The following is a 19519-nucleotide window of genomic DNA, read 5'->3' as shown; positions in this document are numbered from 1 at the left end:
CATATTTGCGCGACCTAGTCGTGAAACGTCATCGGCATTCGACTGAATATCGGCGCGAAACTAGAGGCGGTGAGTAATGGTGGGTTAGGGTGTGTCATGTACGTGGGCCCGCACCTCTCACAATTCCCCTTCGCCCAGCCTAACTTCACGACAACATCCCCACTCACGGTCCCTGCCAACGAGGGCCATGCTTAGGCTGAAGCAGTGGTGGGCGTTTCATCAATATAACTGTGCCGCTTCCTGATTCTTGTATGGCTACGCACAGCTCAAATGCCGTCTATAAATTTGCTAACAGATAACCATTGTTGGTAGAGTCTCAGATGGTCACTGATTTGTGATCAATGATCACTGTTATTGGCTGAATCAGCATATAGGAGGGAGACTGAAAGTCTGGCTGGTGTCAGAACAACAACCTGGCATCCATCCCTTCCAGCCAGACTAAGCTGTTCTCGCTGCTAACATCTGGTGACAGATATGTACTTCGATAATAAATTTACTTTGAATTTTGACTCACTGGCCTGCTGTTCCGTTGCTCATCCCTACTCCCTTTCTTGAATAAAGGTGACATTCAATAGTTTCCTTCCTTGATTCCCACCATAGCCTTAGATACATCTCATTGGACCTGGGGGATGTACTTCACATTTATTTAGTTGAAGACATCTAGGGAAAATCCTGGACAATATTTCTCACCCTCTGCATGCCACCTTGGCTGAACAGGGAAGCACTTTTAATTTGAGTGCTTTGGAAGCACTGCTCCAAAGAGCGCTATATGAGGTCATTCTTACCCTTGGCCATTAGGCTCTATAATGAGTTAGCCTATAGCTGGGGAAGTGATGATCCCCTCCTGTTAGACTGTGATAACATTTTTTATTCTTTCTTCTGCACTTGTAATGCTACGGTGACACTGTAATTTCCTTCGCAATCAATAAAGTATTTACCTTAATGTTAATATCCTGTAGAATATCACCAACACTTCTCCCCCAGTTCACCATCTACCTTATTGCCCTCCTTGCCCACAGCCCCTAGCTCTATATACAGATTGCCCCTAAGGGGATTTAATCTTTCCCTGATTACTTTTGCTAATATACTTGTAATCTACCCTGTGATGTTTTGTAATCTTGTCCTCATGGACCACCTTTGCCCTTCTAATTTTTTAAGTTCTCACCTACCCTCTCCCTGGTTCTCAAGGGTCTCTCCAGTTTTTAGTCACTTTTCTTTAACTTATTTTTATTGATCAAATTCTCAATATCCCCTCATCCAGAGTTCCCTGATCTAACTATATTTACTTTTCATACTTAGAATGTGTTGGCTCTGATCTCTCGTAGAAGACTAACTTGTTTACCTGCAACCCCTGCCAAGTTTCACCAAGCCCTGTCATTACCTTGTGTGTTGTATGTGAGTAATGCACCTTGGTTTGAGGAACCAGGCTCGTTTGGTGGGGTGTTGTGTGTGAGTAGTGCACCTGGGTTTGACAGTGGACATGTATACACATGAATAACAATAACACTGAACTTATTGAAATCCATCTTCTGCCAATTTAAGACAACTTCCAGTGCACGTTTACCAGAATGTATCCCAGAACGCCCTCAGTGATGCATCCCTTTCTCTGTGTGTCTCTCTCACTCTCTCCCTCCCACTCACCACCCCAAGTGATATTGTATATGTCTGGGTGTCTGTTTCCGAGTCTGTAGTAATATCATGGTGTGATTGTCAATGTGAATCTGTGTCTGTCTGGGTTCCAAGTGATTAATGAAGCCACTGATCCATTTTTGTGTGGTGTGTCTGTGTATGGGCCCAGAGTGATGTCAGGAGTCTGTGTATTTTCAAGTCCCAAGTGGTGTCACAGGGTAGGGGAGGTGAATAATGTGTTTCAGGGTCACAAGTCTTGTCACAGATGTCTCAGGATCAAAGGTGTTGACTTTCTTGGTCATGTGGGGGTGTGTCTCTATGGTACTGAGGTGATGTCATGAGTGTGTTTTTGTCTGTCTCATTCACAGGAATTTGTGTGTCTTAGTTCACTGATCTGTGTGTCTATGTCTTTGCAATCTTTATTTCATTGAGATATGTGACTGTGAAGTTTTGCATTTATTCATATCATTTTAATTCTGTGCAGATTCCATGAGTAGCTGACAGGTGATGACCATTCATTCCCTAAAGTTTGCTTCTCAGTGTGATTGAGGTGAGGATGCAGACCAGTAACACCTGGGATCCATCGGCACCAAATCCAGCTGCCTGCTTTCTCCAGAGGTGTCTGCGATCTGGGATATTGACACAAGTAAGTCTGGCTCACCTCCTAGCTGAAGCTGATGGAAAGTTGGTGCGATTATCTTTACAACACACGCAAAATGCTAGAGGAACTCAGCAGGCCAGGCAGGTCTATAGATGCTGTATGACTTGCTGAATTGCTCCAGCATTTTTTGTGTGTTGCTTGGATTTCCAGCATCTGCAGATTTTCTCTTGTTTATGTTTATCTTTAAGTTGTCCATGTTTTTGCTTTGCCTTCTCCAGAGCAGATATGGACAACAACAGGGAAAGGTTGGTGCCTAAGCACATGTACGTGGTGGTAGGAGGACTTGCCTGAGTATGTGGAGCCATGTGTACAATTCTGAGCAAGTGTATGCAGCTCACGGGAGAGTGAACATAACTTATTAAGTTTCAAAGTAGTTATGCCAAGGGATAGGAATAGTCCAGAAATTAAAGTATTTGAAATCAGGAAAGGCTAATTTCAGTGTCATTGGATGAGACATTAAAAGCATAAACTGGGAGAGACTACAGTTGGGTAAATCTCTTTTCTGGAAGTGGGTCTTGTAAGAAGTGAAATAGTGAGCGTTCAGGAGCAACATTCCTGTTGACGGTGAATGGCAAGGAAGGCAACTCCAGGGACCCTGGGTCAAGAGATAATGTCTAAGAGGAAGTGTGTATCAGGTACAGAGAGTGGAGGTAGGTGATACGAGAAATAAGAAGGGCAAAGAGGATCACAAAATATCGTTGGCAGATAAGGTTAAGGAAAGAAATAAACAAGATTGAAAGTGTACAGAAAAAAAATTACAAGAATGTTGCTGGGTCTGGAGAACCTGAGTTATAAGGAAAGATTGAACAAGTTAGGACTTTATTTGTTAGTATGTAAAAGAATGAGAGGATATTTGATAGAGGTATACAAAATTATGAGGGGTATAGATAGGGTAAGTGAAAGCACCCTTTTCCCACTGTACTTGGGTGGGACTACAACCAGAGGTCATGGTTTAAGGGTGAAAGGTGAAAAGTTTAGGCAATAAGACATAGAAGCAGAATTGGACATTTGGCCCATCAAGTCTGCTCTGCCATTCAATCATGGCTGAATCCTTTTCTCCCCTCCTCAGCCCCACTTCCCAGCCTTCTCCCTGTAACATTTGATGCCATTTCCAATCAAGAACCTATCAATCTCTGCCTTAAATACACTCAACAACCTGGCCACTACAGCTACCTGTGGTAACAAATTCCATCATCCTTTTTTCCGCATCTCTATTTTAAATGGTCACCCCTCTATCCTGAGGCTATGCCCTCTTGTCCTAGACTCTCCCACCATGGGAAACATTCTTTCCACATCAACTCTGTCTGGGCTTTTCAACATTCAAAAGGATTCAATGAAATCCCCCCCCCCCCATCCTTCTAAATTCCAGCAAGTACAGACACAGAGCCATGAAGCGTTTCTTGTATGATAACCCTTCCATCCCAAAATCATCCTTGTGAACCTCCTCTAAACCTTCTCCAGTGTCAGCACATCTTTTCTTAGATGAGGGGCCCAAAACTGTTCACAATACTCGAGGTGAGGCCTCACCAGTGCCTCAGCATCACATCCCTGCTCTTGTATTCTTCTCCTCTTGAAAGGAATGCGAATATTGCATTTGTCTTTCTTACCACTGAATCAACCTGCAAGTTAATCTTTAATATGTTCTGCATAATGACTCCTGCAAGTCTGGCATCTCTGATTTTTGGATCTTCTCCCCATTTAGAAGATATTCTGCATATTTATTTCTGCTACCAAAGTGTATGACCATGCAATTTCCAACATTGTATTTCATTTGCCACTGTCTTGCCCATTCTCCTAATCTAAGTCCTTCTGCATCCCACCTGTTTCCTCAACACTACCTGCCCCTCCATCAGTCTTTGTATCATCTGCAAACCTTGCAACAAAGCCATCTATTCCATCATCTATATCATTGATATACAGCATAAAAAGAAGTGGTCCCAACACTGACCCATGCAGAACATCACTAGTTACTGGCAGCCAACCAGAAAAGGATCCTTTTATTCCCACTCACTGCCTCCTACCAATCAGCCAATGCTCTAATGCTCTACTGTGGGTTCTTAACTTGGTAAGCATCTCATGTGTGGCATTGTCAAAGGTCTTCTGAATGTCCAAATATACAACATCTACTGTATCCCCTTTATCTATCCTACTTGTAATCTCCCCAAGGAATTCCAACAGATTCCTCAGGCAAGATTTTCCCTTAAGGAAAACATGTTGACTTTGTCCTTTCTTGTTCTATGTTACCAAGTAACTGGTCTAGAGTTTCCTTTCTGCTACCTTCTTCCTTACTTAAAGAGTGGAGAGACATTTGCAATTTTCCAGTCCTCTGGCACCATGCCCAAGTCCAGATTTTTGAAAGATCATTACTAATGCCTCCACAATCTCTACTGCTACCTCTTTCAGCACCCTAGGGTGCAGTTCATCTGGTCCAGGTGTACCCTTAGGTTTTTAATCTTTTTGAGCACCTTCTCCCTTGTAACAGTAACTGCACTCACTTCTCTTCCCTCACACCCATCAACATCTGGCACACTCCTAGTGTCTTCCACAGTGAAGACTGATGCAAAATACTCATGTAATCCATCTGCCATCTCCTTTCTCCCTTTATTATTTCTCCAGCCTCGTTATCTAGCAGTCCTGTATCCACTCTCATCTCTCTTTTTCACATCTTTGCTGAAGCTTTTACTATCCACTTTGATGTTTGCTAGCTTCCTTTCATATTTCATGATTCTTTTAGTTGCTCTTTTAAAAGCTTCCCAGTCCTCCATCTTCCTGCTAATTTTTACTTTGTTGTATGCCCTCTCTTTTGCTTTTACATTAGCTTTGACTTTCCTGATCTGCCATGATTTTACTATTTTGCCATTTGAGGATTTCATCATATTTTTGTGTATGTCTGTCCTGCATCTTTCTCATTTTTCCCAGAAACTCACGCCATTGCTGCTCTGCTGACATCCCTGCCAGCATCTCCTTCCAATTTACTTTGGCCAACTCCTCTCTCATACCACTGTAGTTTCCCTTCCTCCTCTGAAATACTGCTACATCATAATTCCCTTTTTCCCTATCAAATTTTAAGTTGAGTTCGATCATATTGCGATTGCTCCTAGGGTCTTTTTACTTTAAGCCACCTAATCACCTCTATTTCATTACATAACATTCAGTCCATTATAGCTGATCTCTAGTAGGCTCAACAAGCTGCTCTAAAATGCCATCTCATAAGCATTCAACAAACTCACTCCCTTGACATCCATTACCAACCTGATTTTCCCAATTGAGTTGGATGATGAAATCTCCCATGTCTATCGGAACATTGTCCTTTTGACACACCTTTTCTATTTCCTATTGTAATCTATGGTCCACAGGAGCACATGAAGGAAACTCATGTGGTGAGAGTGTGGAGCACTCAGGTGCTGCATGCGAGCTTGATTTCAATGTTTAAGTGGTTTGGACTGGTACGTGGATGGAGGGCGGTGGTCCCAGTGTAGTTCGTTGGGAGTAGGCAGTTTAATTGTTTTGGCATGGACTAGGAGGAACAAAGGACCTGTTTCTCTGCTGGGATTCTCTATGACTCTGTGAAAATCCCAAGGCATATTAAGAACAAGGGAGTTGCAAAGGAAAGAGTGTGATCTATTGGAGATCAAAACGGCCAGAGGACTTACCTGTTTCCGCTATGGAGAAAGTTGTTGGTTGGAGTCTTCATTTGGGGTGGTGAATTTCTAGACTACATTAAGGTTTAAAAAGAGGAATTATTAGATAACTGGCATAAAGATGAATAAATCTCCAGAGCTTGTTGAAACGTATCCCAGTCTGCTATCGGACATAAGTGAGGAGGTTAAAGTTGGCACCGCATTGTGGGCTGAAGCACCCGTATTCTGCAGCACTGCTTTGTGTTCTTACATCCTTCCATTGAAAGTATCCTACCCTTATTGGTTCTCCAAAACTGCAGCACCTCACATGTTCAGGTTTGTTTCTTTGTCTACCTTACCAATTTATTGGTATCACTATAGTTGAATACCATAGTGATATCGATACATTGGTAAGGTAGTTAACACAGATCTTTGTGTTGTCCATGAAGTTAGTAACCACATCTTGTACATTCACATTCATTTTGTTACTAGATATAACAGTAAGGTCCCATCATTAATCTCTACGAAGGCATGAAGTTCCAATAGTGAAGACAACCTCTGACCCCCCCCCCCCCCCCCCAAACTCCAAGCAGGTATTGGATCCACTTATCAAATTCCTTGGATCCCACAGGCTTTAACCTTTTGTACCAATGTTCTATGTGTGACCTTGTCAAAGGATTTACTGAACCTTTTGTAGACAAGATCAACCATACTGCTCTCATTGGAACACTTAGTAACCTTTTAGTAAAAATGAAATTAAGTTAACCAGGCAGAATCTAGCCTTAACAAAGACATGCTGACTCTCCCTGATCGACCCCTGCCTGTCCAGCTGCAAATTAATTTTGTCCCTCAGAACCTTTTGTAATAACTATCAAGAGTTCGGGGAACAATTTTGGACCCCCTATTTAAGGTAAGATATTAACGACAGTTCAGAGAAGGTTCATTTGGATGATCTTGGGTCTGGAGGGATTGTCCTCTGAGGAAAAGTTAGATTGGGTCTCTGCATCGTTTTGCAAGGTGATCTTATAGAAACGTACAGATTTTCAAAAGTCATGTGTGTATAAATGTTGTAGGGGTCATTCCTCTCGTGGGGGAAACCTGAGTTAGGGAGCATGAACTCAGCATAAGGGACTGCAATAGGGACAAATTTCTCCCGAGGTTTGAGAGTGTTTGCAACTCTGCCACAGGGAGCGAAGGGGCCACAGTCATAGAGCTATAGAATACAGAAATGGGCCTTTCAGATCCAATTGTCCACACCTTTAAGGTGCCTATCTTTTCCTGTCCAAATACACTGTGATTCTATCACTTCCTCTTACAGCTTGTCCCATACACCCACCATCCTCTGTGTGGAAATCTTGTACCTTGGAGCTCCTTTAAATATTCCTCTCTCACCTTAAATCCATGCCTTTCTTGCCCTTGGTAAAGACTCTTTACTATGTACCTTCTCTAAAGGTCAATAAGGTTCCCCCTCAGTCTCCTGTGCTCAAGGGAGAACAGTGTAAACTTTTCCAATCTCTCATTTTAACTCAAGTCATCCATTCCAGACAACATCCTGCACTTCTTCAAGTCCTACTGCATCCTCTGTAACATACTGACCAGAACTAGCGTGGCATAACCAATGCCCATCCAGACGATTAAGATGCATGCGCTGTTTTGGATTAAAAATTGGCTTGCCATGGGAGACAGAGGGTCATGGTCAATGAGACTTATTCTGGCTGGAATCCATGAGTGTGAAAATCAGCAGTCAAAGTGCAGAACGCCATTAAGCAGGTCACTCATTATTGGGGTATTAGATGCTGCCTGTGAACAAATTTATATAAAAATGTGTCTACATGCACTGGCTATCCTTTGATAATTGATTCCTCCCTCGTTCTACTCTTTTAATTTGCACACATTCTCACTATCAAACATTGACGCTGATTGTGTTTCAAATGTCCCTCTGTGGTCCTGTTCTGCACCATTGCCGCCTAAGAGCAACACTATGGCTTGCAACTTGGCAGAGACACTAGTGAAAGGACAGCTGATTTATAAGGTCCACTCTGGCTCCAACTGATGATGTTCTCCCCCCACCCCCACTGTAAATAGGAAGCTTTGGAATGGAATCAAGTACAGTTTGGAAACTCAGTGCCGTTTGCCCGACGCTTCAAACAGCTGGATGCAATTTCAAACACCATGGCAGAACTTCAGCAGGTATGAGCCTTATGATAAACTGATTTGAAGGGTAGCATATAACAAAGTGATAGTCATGCAATGATACCCAAAACAAAATGGGTTTCTAGCCACTTGATAGCAGTAAAATCAACAAATTTGCAAGAGGTTTCTCAGTACATGGACTAACTTCCTCAATCTTAGTGTAAAAATTCTGCAAGACTGAGGGTGTTATATTTGAATGCATGCAGTATACGAAATAAGGAAGAGGAGCTTTCAGTACAGTTCCAGATTAGCACGTATGATGTTGTGGGCATCACTGAATCAAGGCTGAAGAAAGATGAAAGCTGGGAGCTTAACATCCAAGGGTACACATTGTATCAAAAAGACAGGCTGTAGGCAGAGGGGGTGGGGTGACTGTTGGTAAAAATGAAATCAAATCTTTAGAAAAAAGTAACATAGGATCAGAAGGTGTAGAATCGTTGTGAGTCGAGCAAAGGTAAAAAGACCCTGGTGGGAATTATATACAGACATGCAAACGGTAGCAAAGATGGGGTTTACAAATTGCAAATGAAGATAGAAAATACATGTCAAAAGGGAAATATTATGATGTTTAGAACAGCTCATGGTAGAGCCCACTAGGGGATCAGCTATACTGGATAGTTTGTTGTGTAACGAACTGGAATTGATTAGAGAACTTGAGAGAATTCGCCCTGCAATTTGAGGAGAAGCTAAAGTCAGCTGTATCAGTATTACAGTAGAATAAAGGGAATTATAGAGGCATGAGAGAGGAAATGGGCAGAATTGATTGGAAGGAAACATGAGCAGGATAGAGGAGCAATGGCTGGAATTTCTGGAAACAATTCGGAAGATGCAAGGAAGATATATCCCAAAGAAGTGTCTATAGAAAGAGTGAAAGGAGATTTACAAGGATGTTGCCTGGATTGGGGAGCATGCCTTATGAGAATAGGTTGAGTGAACTTGGCCTTTTCTCCTTGGAGCAACAGAGGATGAGAGGTGTACAAGATGATGAGAGGCATTGATTGTGTGGATAGTCAGAGTCTTTTTTCCCAGGGCTGAAATGGCTAACACAAGAAGGCACAGTCTTAAGGTGCTTGGAAGTAGGAACAGAGTAGATGTAAGGGGTGAGTTTTTTTACGCAGAGGGTGGTGATTGCATGGAATGGGCTGCTGGCAACGGTGCTGGAGACGGATATGATAGGGTCTTTTAAGAGACTCCTGGATAGGAACATGGAGCTTAGAAAAATAGAGAACTATGGGTAACCCTAGGTAATTTCTAAGGTAAGGATGTGTTTCGCACAGCATTGTGGGCTGAAGGGCCTGTATTATGGTGTAGGTTTTCTATGTTTCCCTGTTTCTAAGTAGTAGCCAAAGGGAGTGCACATAATTTAGCAAAAATTAGTGGGAAGTTAGAGGATTGGGAAGCTTTTAAAAACCAACAGAAGGCAATTAAAAAAGACATGAAAAAGATGCAATGCGAAGGTAAACTAGCTAATAATATTAAAGAAGGTACCAAAGGTTTCTTCAGATATATGAAGTGTAAAACAAGGGCGAGAGTAGCTATCGGACACTGGAAAATGATGTTGGAGAGGTGGTAATTGGCAACAAGGAAATGGAGGATGAACTGAATAAGTATTTTGCATCAGTATTCACTGTGGAAGGCACTAGCAGTATGTTGGAAGTTCAAGAGCGCCATGGGACAGAAGTGAGTGAAGTTGCTGTTGCTAGTGAGAAGGTGCTGGAGAAACTGAAAGGCCTGAAGGTAGATAAGTCACCTGAACCAGATGGTGTACACCCCAGGGTTCTGAAGGGGGTGACTGAGGAGGTTGTGAAGGCATTAGTAATGATCTTTCAAAAATCAATGGGTTTTACCATAATTCTGGTTCAAATTGCAAATGTCTCTCAACTCCTCAAGAAGGGAGAGAGACAGAAGAAAGGAAATTACAGGCCAATTAGTCTGACCTCAGTGGCTGAGAAGATGTTGGAGTCAGTCATTAAGGATGAGGTCTCAGGGTACTTGGAGACACATGATAAAATAGGCTGTATTCAGCATGGTTTCCTCAAGGGAAAATCTTGCCTAACAAATCATTGGAATGCTTTGAAGAAATAATAAGCAGGATAGAGAAAAGGGAACTAGTTGATGTTGTGTACTTGGATTTTCAGAAAGCCTTTGACAAGGTGCTACACATGAGGCTTATTTATAAGCTCATGGTATTCCAGGAAATATTCTAGCATAGATAAAGAAGTGGCTGATTGGCAGGAGGCAAAGAGTGGGAATAAAGGGAGCCGCCTTCTGGTTAGCTGTCAGAGAGCAGTGGTGTTCCATGGGTCTGTGTTGGGACCGATTCTTTTAACATTATATGTGAATTATTTGGATGAAGGAATTTAAGGGCTTTGTGCACAGTTTATAGACAATATGAAGATAGGGAATGGGCAGGCAGTGTTTAGCAGAGAGGCTACACAAAGACTTACAGATTAGGAGAATGGGCAAAGAAGTGGCAGATTTCCATCAGTGTTGGGAAGTGTATGGTCAGGCACTTTGGTTAAAGAAATAAAAGCTTAGACAATTTTCTAAATAGATGGAACATTCAAAAATCTGAGGTGCAAAGGGACTTGGGAGTTCTTGTGCAGGATTCCCTAAACATTAATTTTCAGGTTGAGTTGGTGGTGAGGAAAGAAAATGCAATGTTTACACTTGTTTCAAAGGGATTAGAAGAAAAAACAAGGATGTGATGTTAAGGCCTCATTTGGAGTATTGTAAGCAGTTTTGGCCCCCTATTTAAGAAAGTGGAGAGTGTTCAAAGGAGGTTCACAAAAATGTTTCTGGGATTGTGAGGCTTATATGAGGAATGTTTGATGGCTCTGGGCCTGTACTCACTGGAATTAGGAAGAATGAGGGGGGAATCTCATTGAAACCTATCAAATGTTGAAAGACCTCAATAGAGTAGATTTGGAGAGGATGTTTCCTGTGGTGGGGGAGTCTTAAGACTGGAAGACACAGCCTCAGAATAGAGGGACTTTCCATTTAGGACAGAGATGAGGAGGAATTTCTTTAGCGGTGAATCTGTGGAATTCGTTGCCAAAGGGGCTGTGGAGGCCAAGTCGTTAAGTATATTTAAGGCAGAGGTTAATAGATCCTTGATTAGTCAGGGCATGAAAAGATACAGAGAGAAGACAGATTGGGGCTGAGAGGGAAATGGATCAACCATGATGAAATGGTGGAGCAGATTCAAGACCACTGGCCTTACGGTCCAAGTGTAGCAACAACAGTGTCATTAGTTCCCCACTGTTCTTTCAAAGTATGGAAGGGACAGTGTCAAGGTTCATCCCCAGCAGCTGCATGACAGAGGACTCTCTGATCTACGGGCTGTTCCCGGGGATGCCCACAAAGACCAACATCCAGTGCTGCTGGCAGATCATCAACTCGGTGAAAGACGCTCTTTGGTCGCCCGAAACTTGATGGTCTACCAGCACATGGAGATGTCCATGGAGGAATGCTGCCGACTGGCACATTCTCGGCTGCAGGAGTATGTGCTGAGGGACGCACTCAAGCTTGGTGCTGCCACCGCAAGGGCCCGGTGGGGAAGGACCACGGTCTAGGGTTTTTCTTGCGCGGGAGTTGAGGGGTGGGGGGGGCGGGGTGTATTACCCTGAACAAATGTATGTAAATATGAAGTAACACAGTGCCACCTGGGTGGCGAAAAGTGTGGGAAAGTAACTGTAATGGAAACATTTGTAAAGGATTGAGAGTCATTGAATGGTTTATTGTACATAATTTTACTTTTGAATAAAGTATATTTTGTTTAATAAAAAAATGCAAAGAAAATGGACACTGAGCTAAGAAGGGTGTCTGAAAACCTGGTGAATTTTGTGGATTTTGCAAACAAAGAAAAATGCTGCATTTCTATAGCACTTTTTGTTACATTGGCTGCATAATGCTCCTTTCTGTCACTAGAGTAATTGCAGCAGCGGATCTTCTCTGTTAAATTTTAATAATGACCGGACATTTTGCCTTTAGTTGTGATCTTATTGGCAAATGTTCACTGGAGGGCAAGACTGATGCATCAGAGGCAGATGAGAGCCTGCTCGGTTGTATACTTTATTGAAACGTGGCTTTCTCCGGGTACACAGGATGCAGTAGTCAGATCAGGTTTCATGATTCACAGAATGGATTGAACTGTGCACTTAGATAGATAGATAGATACTTTATTCATCCCCATGGGGAAATTCAACTTTTTTCCAATGTCCCATACACTTGTTGTAGCAAAACTAATTACATACAATACTTAACTCAGTAAAGAATATGATATGCATCTAAATCACTATCTCAAAAAGCATTAATAATAGCTTTTAAAAAGTTCTTAAGTCCTGGCGGTAGAATTGTAAAGCCTAATGGCATTGGGGAGTATTGACCTCTTCATCCTGTCTGAGGAGCATTGCATCGATAGTAACCTGTCGCTGAAACTGCTTCTCTGTCTCTGGATGGTGCTATGTAGAGGATGTTCAGAGTTATCCATAATTGACCGTAGCCTACTCAGCGCCCTTCGCTCAGCTACCGATGTTAAACTCTCCAGTACTTTGCCCACAACAGAGCCCGCCTTCCTTACCAGCTTATTAAGACGTGAGGCGTCCCTCTTCTTAATGCTTCCTCCCCAACACGCCACCACAAAGAAGAGGGCGCTCTCCACAACTGACCTATAGAACATCTTCAGCATCTCACTACAGACATTGAATGACGCCAACCTTCTTAGGAAGTACAGTCGACTCTGTGCCTTCCTGCACAAGGCATCTGTGTTGGCAGTCCAGTCTAGCTTCTCGTCTAACTGTACTCCCAGATACTTGTAGGTCTTAACCTGCTCCACACATTCTCCATTAATGATCACTGGCTCCATATGAGGCCTAGATCTCCTAAAGTCCACCACCATCTCCTTGGTCTTGGTGAAATTGAGATATTGGGGAAAGGGGTGTGAGTTTTATGGTTGACTTTCATTGCTGCTCCAATGTGGCTGTCCTGTTAAACTCGTGTTCCCCCAAGTGGTTAAATCCAGTCCATTCTAATTACCTCAGCTGTTCTCCTGTGTAATTCTGACTGCAGCTTGTATACCACCAGCAGCTAACTATAATTCAGCGCCCGCCACACTGCATGATACTATCTTCAGTTTCCAAACAAGAAACGGTCTATTCCAACGCATTTCAGATTATAGTTGGACTCTTCAACTGGGTTTGTTTGAAGAAAACCCTATCCAATTACCATCAGCATATTCAAAGCAAGAAGGCTGCGAAAGAGGCAAGACTGCACAGGTGCGTGATGTCCGCCAGTAGAGAGCGGGAAGAGTTTAAAAAGGCAAGGATTCTTCACCGGTTTTAAATTCAAAGCAAGAAGGCTGCGAGTGGAATGTCTGAAAGGATTTTCGCAGAGAAGGCATTTTACTGCTTGGGGTAAAGTAGTGGTCGCCAACCTTTTTCAGCCCAAGATCCACTACCTCAGCCATGGTAAAAGGCAAGATCGATCTACTAAATCGTTTAGACACGCATGCGCACCAGGCAGAAAGGACCGGAAGTGGAGCCCTGCAGCCCCAGAAGCAGTCTGTCTTTGCAGACGGCTTTCCATAGCGGGAGTGTTGCTATGTTACCATTATCTTAATTGGTATTACTTGTTTTTATAATGCTCACATTACAACAACTTTAATTCTATGTTTCATTATTTAATTTTATTTCAACACAAAAAATAAATGAATAAAAATTGACTGTTGCACTCTGTGTGATGACTGGGGCTGAATACTTTCTGCTATTATGAAATTTGGCTCATAACTCATACAGCCAGTCAGACCATCTGTGAGGTGTCTGTCAGTAAAACAGCTCCTGTACTTAGATTTAATAATTTTCATCTGTTACAGCACAGCGCCCTCCCAAACCTCCTGACAGACTGAATATTTGAATAGACAGTTTCCTTTGTTAGACTGAATGTTGAACCTGCCACGTTTTTCTGGTGTTTTGTATTGGTAAACTTACTGAGACATCAGTATGTTTCAGAAGTACGCAAGCTAATGACACCACTGTTTTTTGTTTCCCAGTTCTTTTACTTTTGGGGAATGTTGGAATTTAAAGGGGGAGAAGTGTTGTAATATGAGCATTATCAGACATCCCACCCTACAAAAACTCATTTCAGGGAGGTAGCACCATCAATTTGCGGGAGACTCCTGGGAGAGGTGGGATGTCTGCAATCGAGTAGCTCCTTAGCAGCTAGTTAGCAAGTTTAAATAATGTTAGCTATGATAGTGAACGAATGGCACCTGTTAAACTCACCTCAACATGTCTTTTACATTTTAACCCACCATGGGCAATAGAAAAGTCACTGTTGCAATCAGTGCAGCGAGCAACTCTGTCATCATTTTTGACCCCTATTAAGTAGGGGTACACTGTAGTGTAGTCTGGGGTGAAGTACGTTTTTTATTTTCTTTTTTCTTGGAACACTCTGCTATGGTGCGCGTTCTCTCTCCCCCCCCTCTCTCTACCCCCCCTTCAACCCCGTCTCTCCCCCACTCTTTCGCTTTCACTCACTCTCTCTGAAAAAATCAATTTCCGGGATATTGTATATAATTTGCCGCTATCAATATGCGGGAGACTCCTGGAACTTCTGGGAGAGGTGGGATGTCTGTGTTATAAAGATAGGTTGATGCCGATTAGGATAATGGTGATGTAGCGGTGCTCCCGCTGTGGAGAGCTGTTTGTGAGGAGAGGTTGTTTCTGGGTTTTACTTCCGATCTTTTCTGCCCAGTGCGCATTTTTTCATTTTTTCCGGGATCTACCGGGAAAGGCTCAAAGATTGACCGGTTGATCGCGATCAACTGGTTGTTGACCACTAGGGTAAAGAGAGGTAAGACTGCACAGGCGCGTGACGTCAGCCAGTAGAGAGCAGGAGGAGTTTAAAAAGAAGACCACCATATACAGCGGGCAGCGGAGTAAGAGGGTAGCAGAGTGATAGGGCATTGGCTCAAACAGGGCTTCGGCGAAGAACTGATTCGCAGAGATTCACCGATAATGGCTTCCGACTTCCCCAGCAAACTCTTCCCTTTCTCCGGTGGTCCTCTTCCACTAACATCCGTTGCTCTGTCATGGCAGGTGAGCTCAGAACCGTGCCATGCTCTTCCTGTGACATGCGGGAACTCAGGGAGGCTGACAGTGTCCCTGAAGACTACGTGTGCAGGAAGTGTGTCCAGCTGCAGCTCCTGATAGACAGCATGGCGGCACTGGAGCTGCTCATGGACTCTCTTTGGAGCATCCAAGATGCTGTGAATGTTGTGGATAGCACATTTAGTGAGTTGGTCACACCGCAGTTTAAGGATCTAAGGAAAGATAGGGAATGGGTGACCAACGGGAAGAGTAGTAGCAGGAAGGTAGTACAGGAGTCTCCTGCGGTCATCTCCCTCCAAAACAGATATACCACTTTGGAGTCTGTTGGGGAGATGGCTCATCAGGTGAAGGCAGCAGTAGCCAGGATCATGGCACCGTGGGTGGCTCTGCTGCGCATGAGGGCAAGAAAAAGAGTGGCGGAGCTGTTGTGGTAGGGGATTCCATGGTAAGGGGAATAGAGAGGAGCTTCTGTGGCTGCAAACGGGACTCACGTATAGTGTGTTGCCTCCCGGGTGCAAGGGTGCAAGATGTCTTGGAGAGGCTGCAGGGCAATCTGAAAGGGGAGGGTGAGCAGCCAGCTGACATGGTGCATGTAGGTATTAACGATATAGGAAGAAAGCAGGATGAGGTCCTACAAGCAGAATTTAGGGAGCTAGGAGATAAATTAAAGAGTAGGACTGTTACATACACCTAGTGTTCATTTTTTCTGTGGACTGTCACTTTAAAACACTAGGAGAATGACACTGACTTTTGGACACTTTGAGCTGCTCCAGAGAGAGAGAGAGGTGGCCACACCTGCCCTTACACTTCCTCCCTCACCACCATTCAGGGCCCTAGACAGTCCTTCCAGGTGAGGCGACACTTCACCTGTGAGTCGGCTGGTGTGGTATACTGCGTCCGGTGCTCCCGGTGTGGCCTTTTATATATTGGTGAGACCCGACGCAGACTGGGAGACCGTTTCGCTGAACACCTACGCTCTGTCCGCCAGAGAAAGCAGGATCTCTCAGTGGCCACACATTTAATTCCATGTCCCATTCCCATTCTGATATGTCTATCCATGGCCTCCTCTATTGTCAAGATGAAGCCACACTCAGGTTTGGAGGAACAACACCCTATATATCGGCTGGGTAGCCTCCAACCTGATGGCATGAACATTGACTTCTCTAACTTCCGTTAATGCCCCTCCTCCCCTTCTCACCCCATCCCTGATATATTTAGTTGTTTGTTTTTCTCTCTCTCTCTCTGCCCATCACTCTGCCTGTTCTCCATCTCCCTCTGGTGCTCCCCTCCCCCTTTCTTTTTCCCTAGCCTCCCGTCCCATGATCCCTTCACTTCTCCAGCTCTGTATCACTTTTGCCAATCGCCTTTCTAGCTCTTAGCTTCATCCCACCCCCTCCGGTCTTCTATCATTTTGCATTTCCCCCTCCCCCTCCTACTTTCAAATCTCTTACTATCTTTCCTTTCAGTTAGTCCTGACGAAGGGTCTCAGCCCGAAACGTCGACAGTTCTTCTCCCTATAGATGCTGCCTGGCCTGCTGTGTTCCACCAGCATTTTGTGTGTGTTGTAGGATGGTGAAGAAAGCTTTTGGTATGCTGGCCTTTATAAATCAGAGCATTGAGTATAGGAGTTGGGATGGAATGTTAAAATTGTACAAAACATTGGTAAGGCCAAATTTGGAGTATTGTGTACAGTTCTGGTCACCGAATTATAGGAAAGATGTCAACAAAATAGAGAGAGTACAGTGGAGATTTATTAGAATGTTATCTGGGTTTCAGCACCTAAGTTACAGAGAAAGGTTGAACAAGTTAGGTCTTTATTCTTTAGAGCATAGAAGGTTGAGGGGGGATTTGATAGAGGTATTTAAAATTATGAGGGGGATAGATAGAATTGACATTGATAGGCTTTTACCATTGAGAGTAGGGGAGATTCAAACAAGAGGACACGAATTAAGAGTTAGGGGGCAAAAGTTTAAGGGTAACACGAGGGGGAATTTCTTTACTCAGTGAGTGGTAGCTGTGTGGAACGAGCTTCCAGTAGAAGTGGTAGAGGCAGGTTCAATATTGTCATTTAAAGTAAAATTGGATAGGTATATGGACAGGAAAGGAATGGAAGGTTATGGGCTGAGTGCAGGTCGATGGGACTAGGTGAGAGTGAGCATTCGGCACGGACTAGAATGGCCGAGATGGCCTGTTTCCATGCTGTAATTGTTATATAGTTATATGGTTAAGTTTGCTGATGACACCACTGTTGGGGGCCAATTGAAAATCTAGCTGAGTAGTGTCATAACAGCTTCTTAATGTCAGCAAGAGCAAGGAGCTGATTAGTGCTCATTGGAGAATCAGAGATGGAGAGGTTTAGCAACTTTAAATTCCTGGGTGTCGCTATCTCAGAGGATCTGTCCTGTACCCAGCAATGTGCAATTGTGAAAGAAAAGTACGGCAGTGCCTCTACTTCATTTGAAGTTTGTGGAGATTCGGCATGACATCTAAAACTTTGACAAACTTCTACAGATGTGTAGTGGAGAGTATACTGACTGGCTGCATCACAGCCTGGTATGGAAATACCAATGCCTTTGAACAGAAAATCCTATAAAAAGTAGTGGATTTGGCCCAGTACATCACAGGTAAAGCCCTCCCAACCACTGAGCACATCTAGATGAAACATTATTTTTGGAAAGCAGCATCCGTCATCAGAGATAGGCACCACCCAGTCCATGCTGTCTTCTCGCTGCTGCCCTCAGGTAGAAGGTACAGGTGCCTCAGGACTCGCATCAGCAGGTTCAGGAACAGTTGCTACTCCTTAACCATCAGTCCCTTAAACAAAAAGGGATAGCTACACTGAACTTCACTAAAATGTTCCCACAGCCAATGATCTCACTTTAAGGACTCTTTGTCTCATGTTCTTGTTATTTTGCTTTTTATTTCTATTTGCATTTGCAGTTTGTTGTGTTACGTATTCAGGCAACAATAAATATATGTGAGTTAGGCAAGGGTTTTTATAACAAATAACACGTTTATTAAACACTGAAAACAAACCCCCCCCCCCCCCAAAAGTATTCTTGAGGGTAGAATGAAACCTCTCCAAGGCACCTTGCGACTCGGGATGGTATGCAGACGAAGTGATTTGCTTAGCTCCCAATTTATAAACTATCTGTTGAAACAATCCAGACATAAAATTACTGCCTTGATCAGTTTGTATTTCCTTAGGTAATCCAAAATAAGTAAAGAATTTTATAAGAGCCTTTGTCACAGTTTTAGCTTTTATATTCCTAAGTGGTACTGCCTCTGGAAACCTAGACGAAGTACACATGATAGTCAACAAATACTGATAACCAGTTTTTGTCTTTGGTAATGGACCAACACAATCTACAATAACTTTAGAAAACGGCTCACCAAATGCTGGAATAGGTTGTAATGGAGCTACTGATGTAACTTGATTTGGTTTACCCACAATTTGACAAGTATGGCACGTTTTACAAAACATCGCCACATCTTTTCTTAGACCAGGCCAGTAAAAATGTTTTAAAATCTTGTCCACAGTTTTCCTTACCCCTTGATGTCCACCTAAAGGCACACTATGAGCTGAAGTCAAAATCTCATTCCGATAAACTTTAGGAACAACTACCTGGTAAACAACATTCCATTCCTCACTTGCAGGAATTGTAGGTGACCTCCACTTCCTCATCAACATTCCTTTTTCCAAGTAATATCCTACTGACACCTTCTCAATTTCACTATCTAGTAAAGCTTGTTCCCTTAATTTTATAATCTCAGGATCTCTATTCTGCTCTGCTATCATCTCCTTCCGAGACAGAGATAAATCTTCATAGTCAGACATACTCCCAGAATCTTGTTCAAACAACGAAGGTAAGAAAGTCTCTGACACATCCTCAAAACTCGAATCCTGAGTTGAACAGTCATGAGTAACAACCTCATTCTGCACATCAATCTTTTTAGCCATAGCTCTAGTCACAACACAGGAAAAATCTGTGTTAGAATTCATCTCTGGTTCCTCTGACTCCATTGTCAAATGCACTTCAGGAAAAACTTGTCCACCTGCCAAGTCATTACCTAACAATAAAGAAATACCCTTCACAGGTAAGCTATGCTGTAATCCTACTTTAACAAATCCTGTAACTAACCCTGACTTTAAATTTACTTTATGTAAATGTACAGGCATAAAATCACTCCCAACACCTCTTATGTAATTTACCTCACCAGTATCACTCTCTTCATTAAACTTCAATACACTGTCTAACATCAGTGATTGAGAAGCTCCAGTATCCCTAAGGATTTTTATTGGCACC

General features: G+C 43.1%; 1 protein-coding gene across 1 annotated transcript in view; it reads left to right on the top strand.

The window, feature by feature from the left end:
• The window catches only part of haus2 (HAUS augmin like complex subunit 2), a 101506-nt gene continuing 81987 nt past the window's right edge, over positions 1-19519 (top strand). The window contains exons 1-3 of the mRNA XM_073040525.1: positions 1-69; positions 2114-2275; positions 7996-8100. Of these exons, the coding sequence (XP_072896626.1) occupies positions 2186-2275; positions 7996-8100 (195 nt within the window). The 5' untranslated portion in view covers positions 1-69; positions 2114-2185. The remainder of the gene's footprint in view (positions 70-2113; positions 2276-7995; positions 8101-19519) is intronic.

Source organism: Hemitrygon akajei, chromosome 3 (assembly GCF_048418815.1).
Source record: "Hemitrygon akajei chromosome 3, sHemAka1.3, whole genome shotgun sequence".
Classification (NCBI taxonomy): Eukaryota; Metazoa; Chordata; class Chondrichthyes; order Myliobatiformes; family Dasyatidae; genus Hemitrygon; species Hemitrygon akajei.
This window is presented reverse-complemented; position numbering and strand designations above follow the sequence as displayed.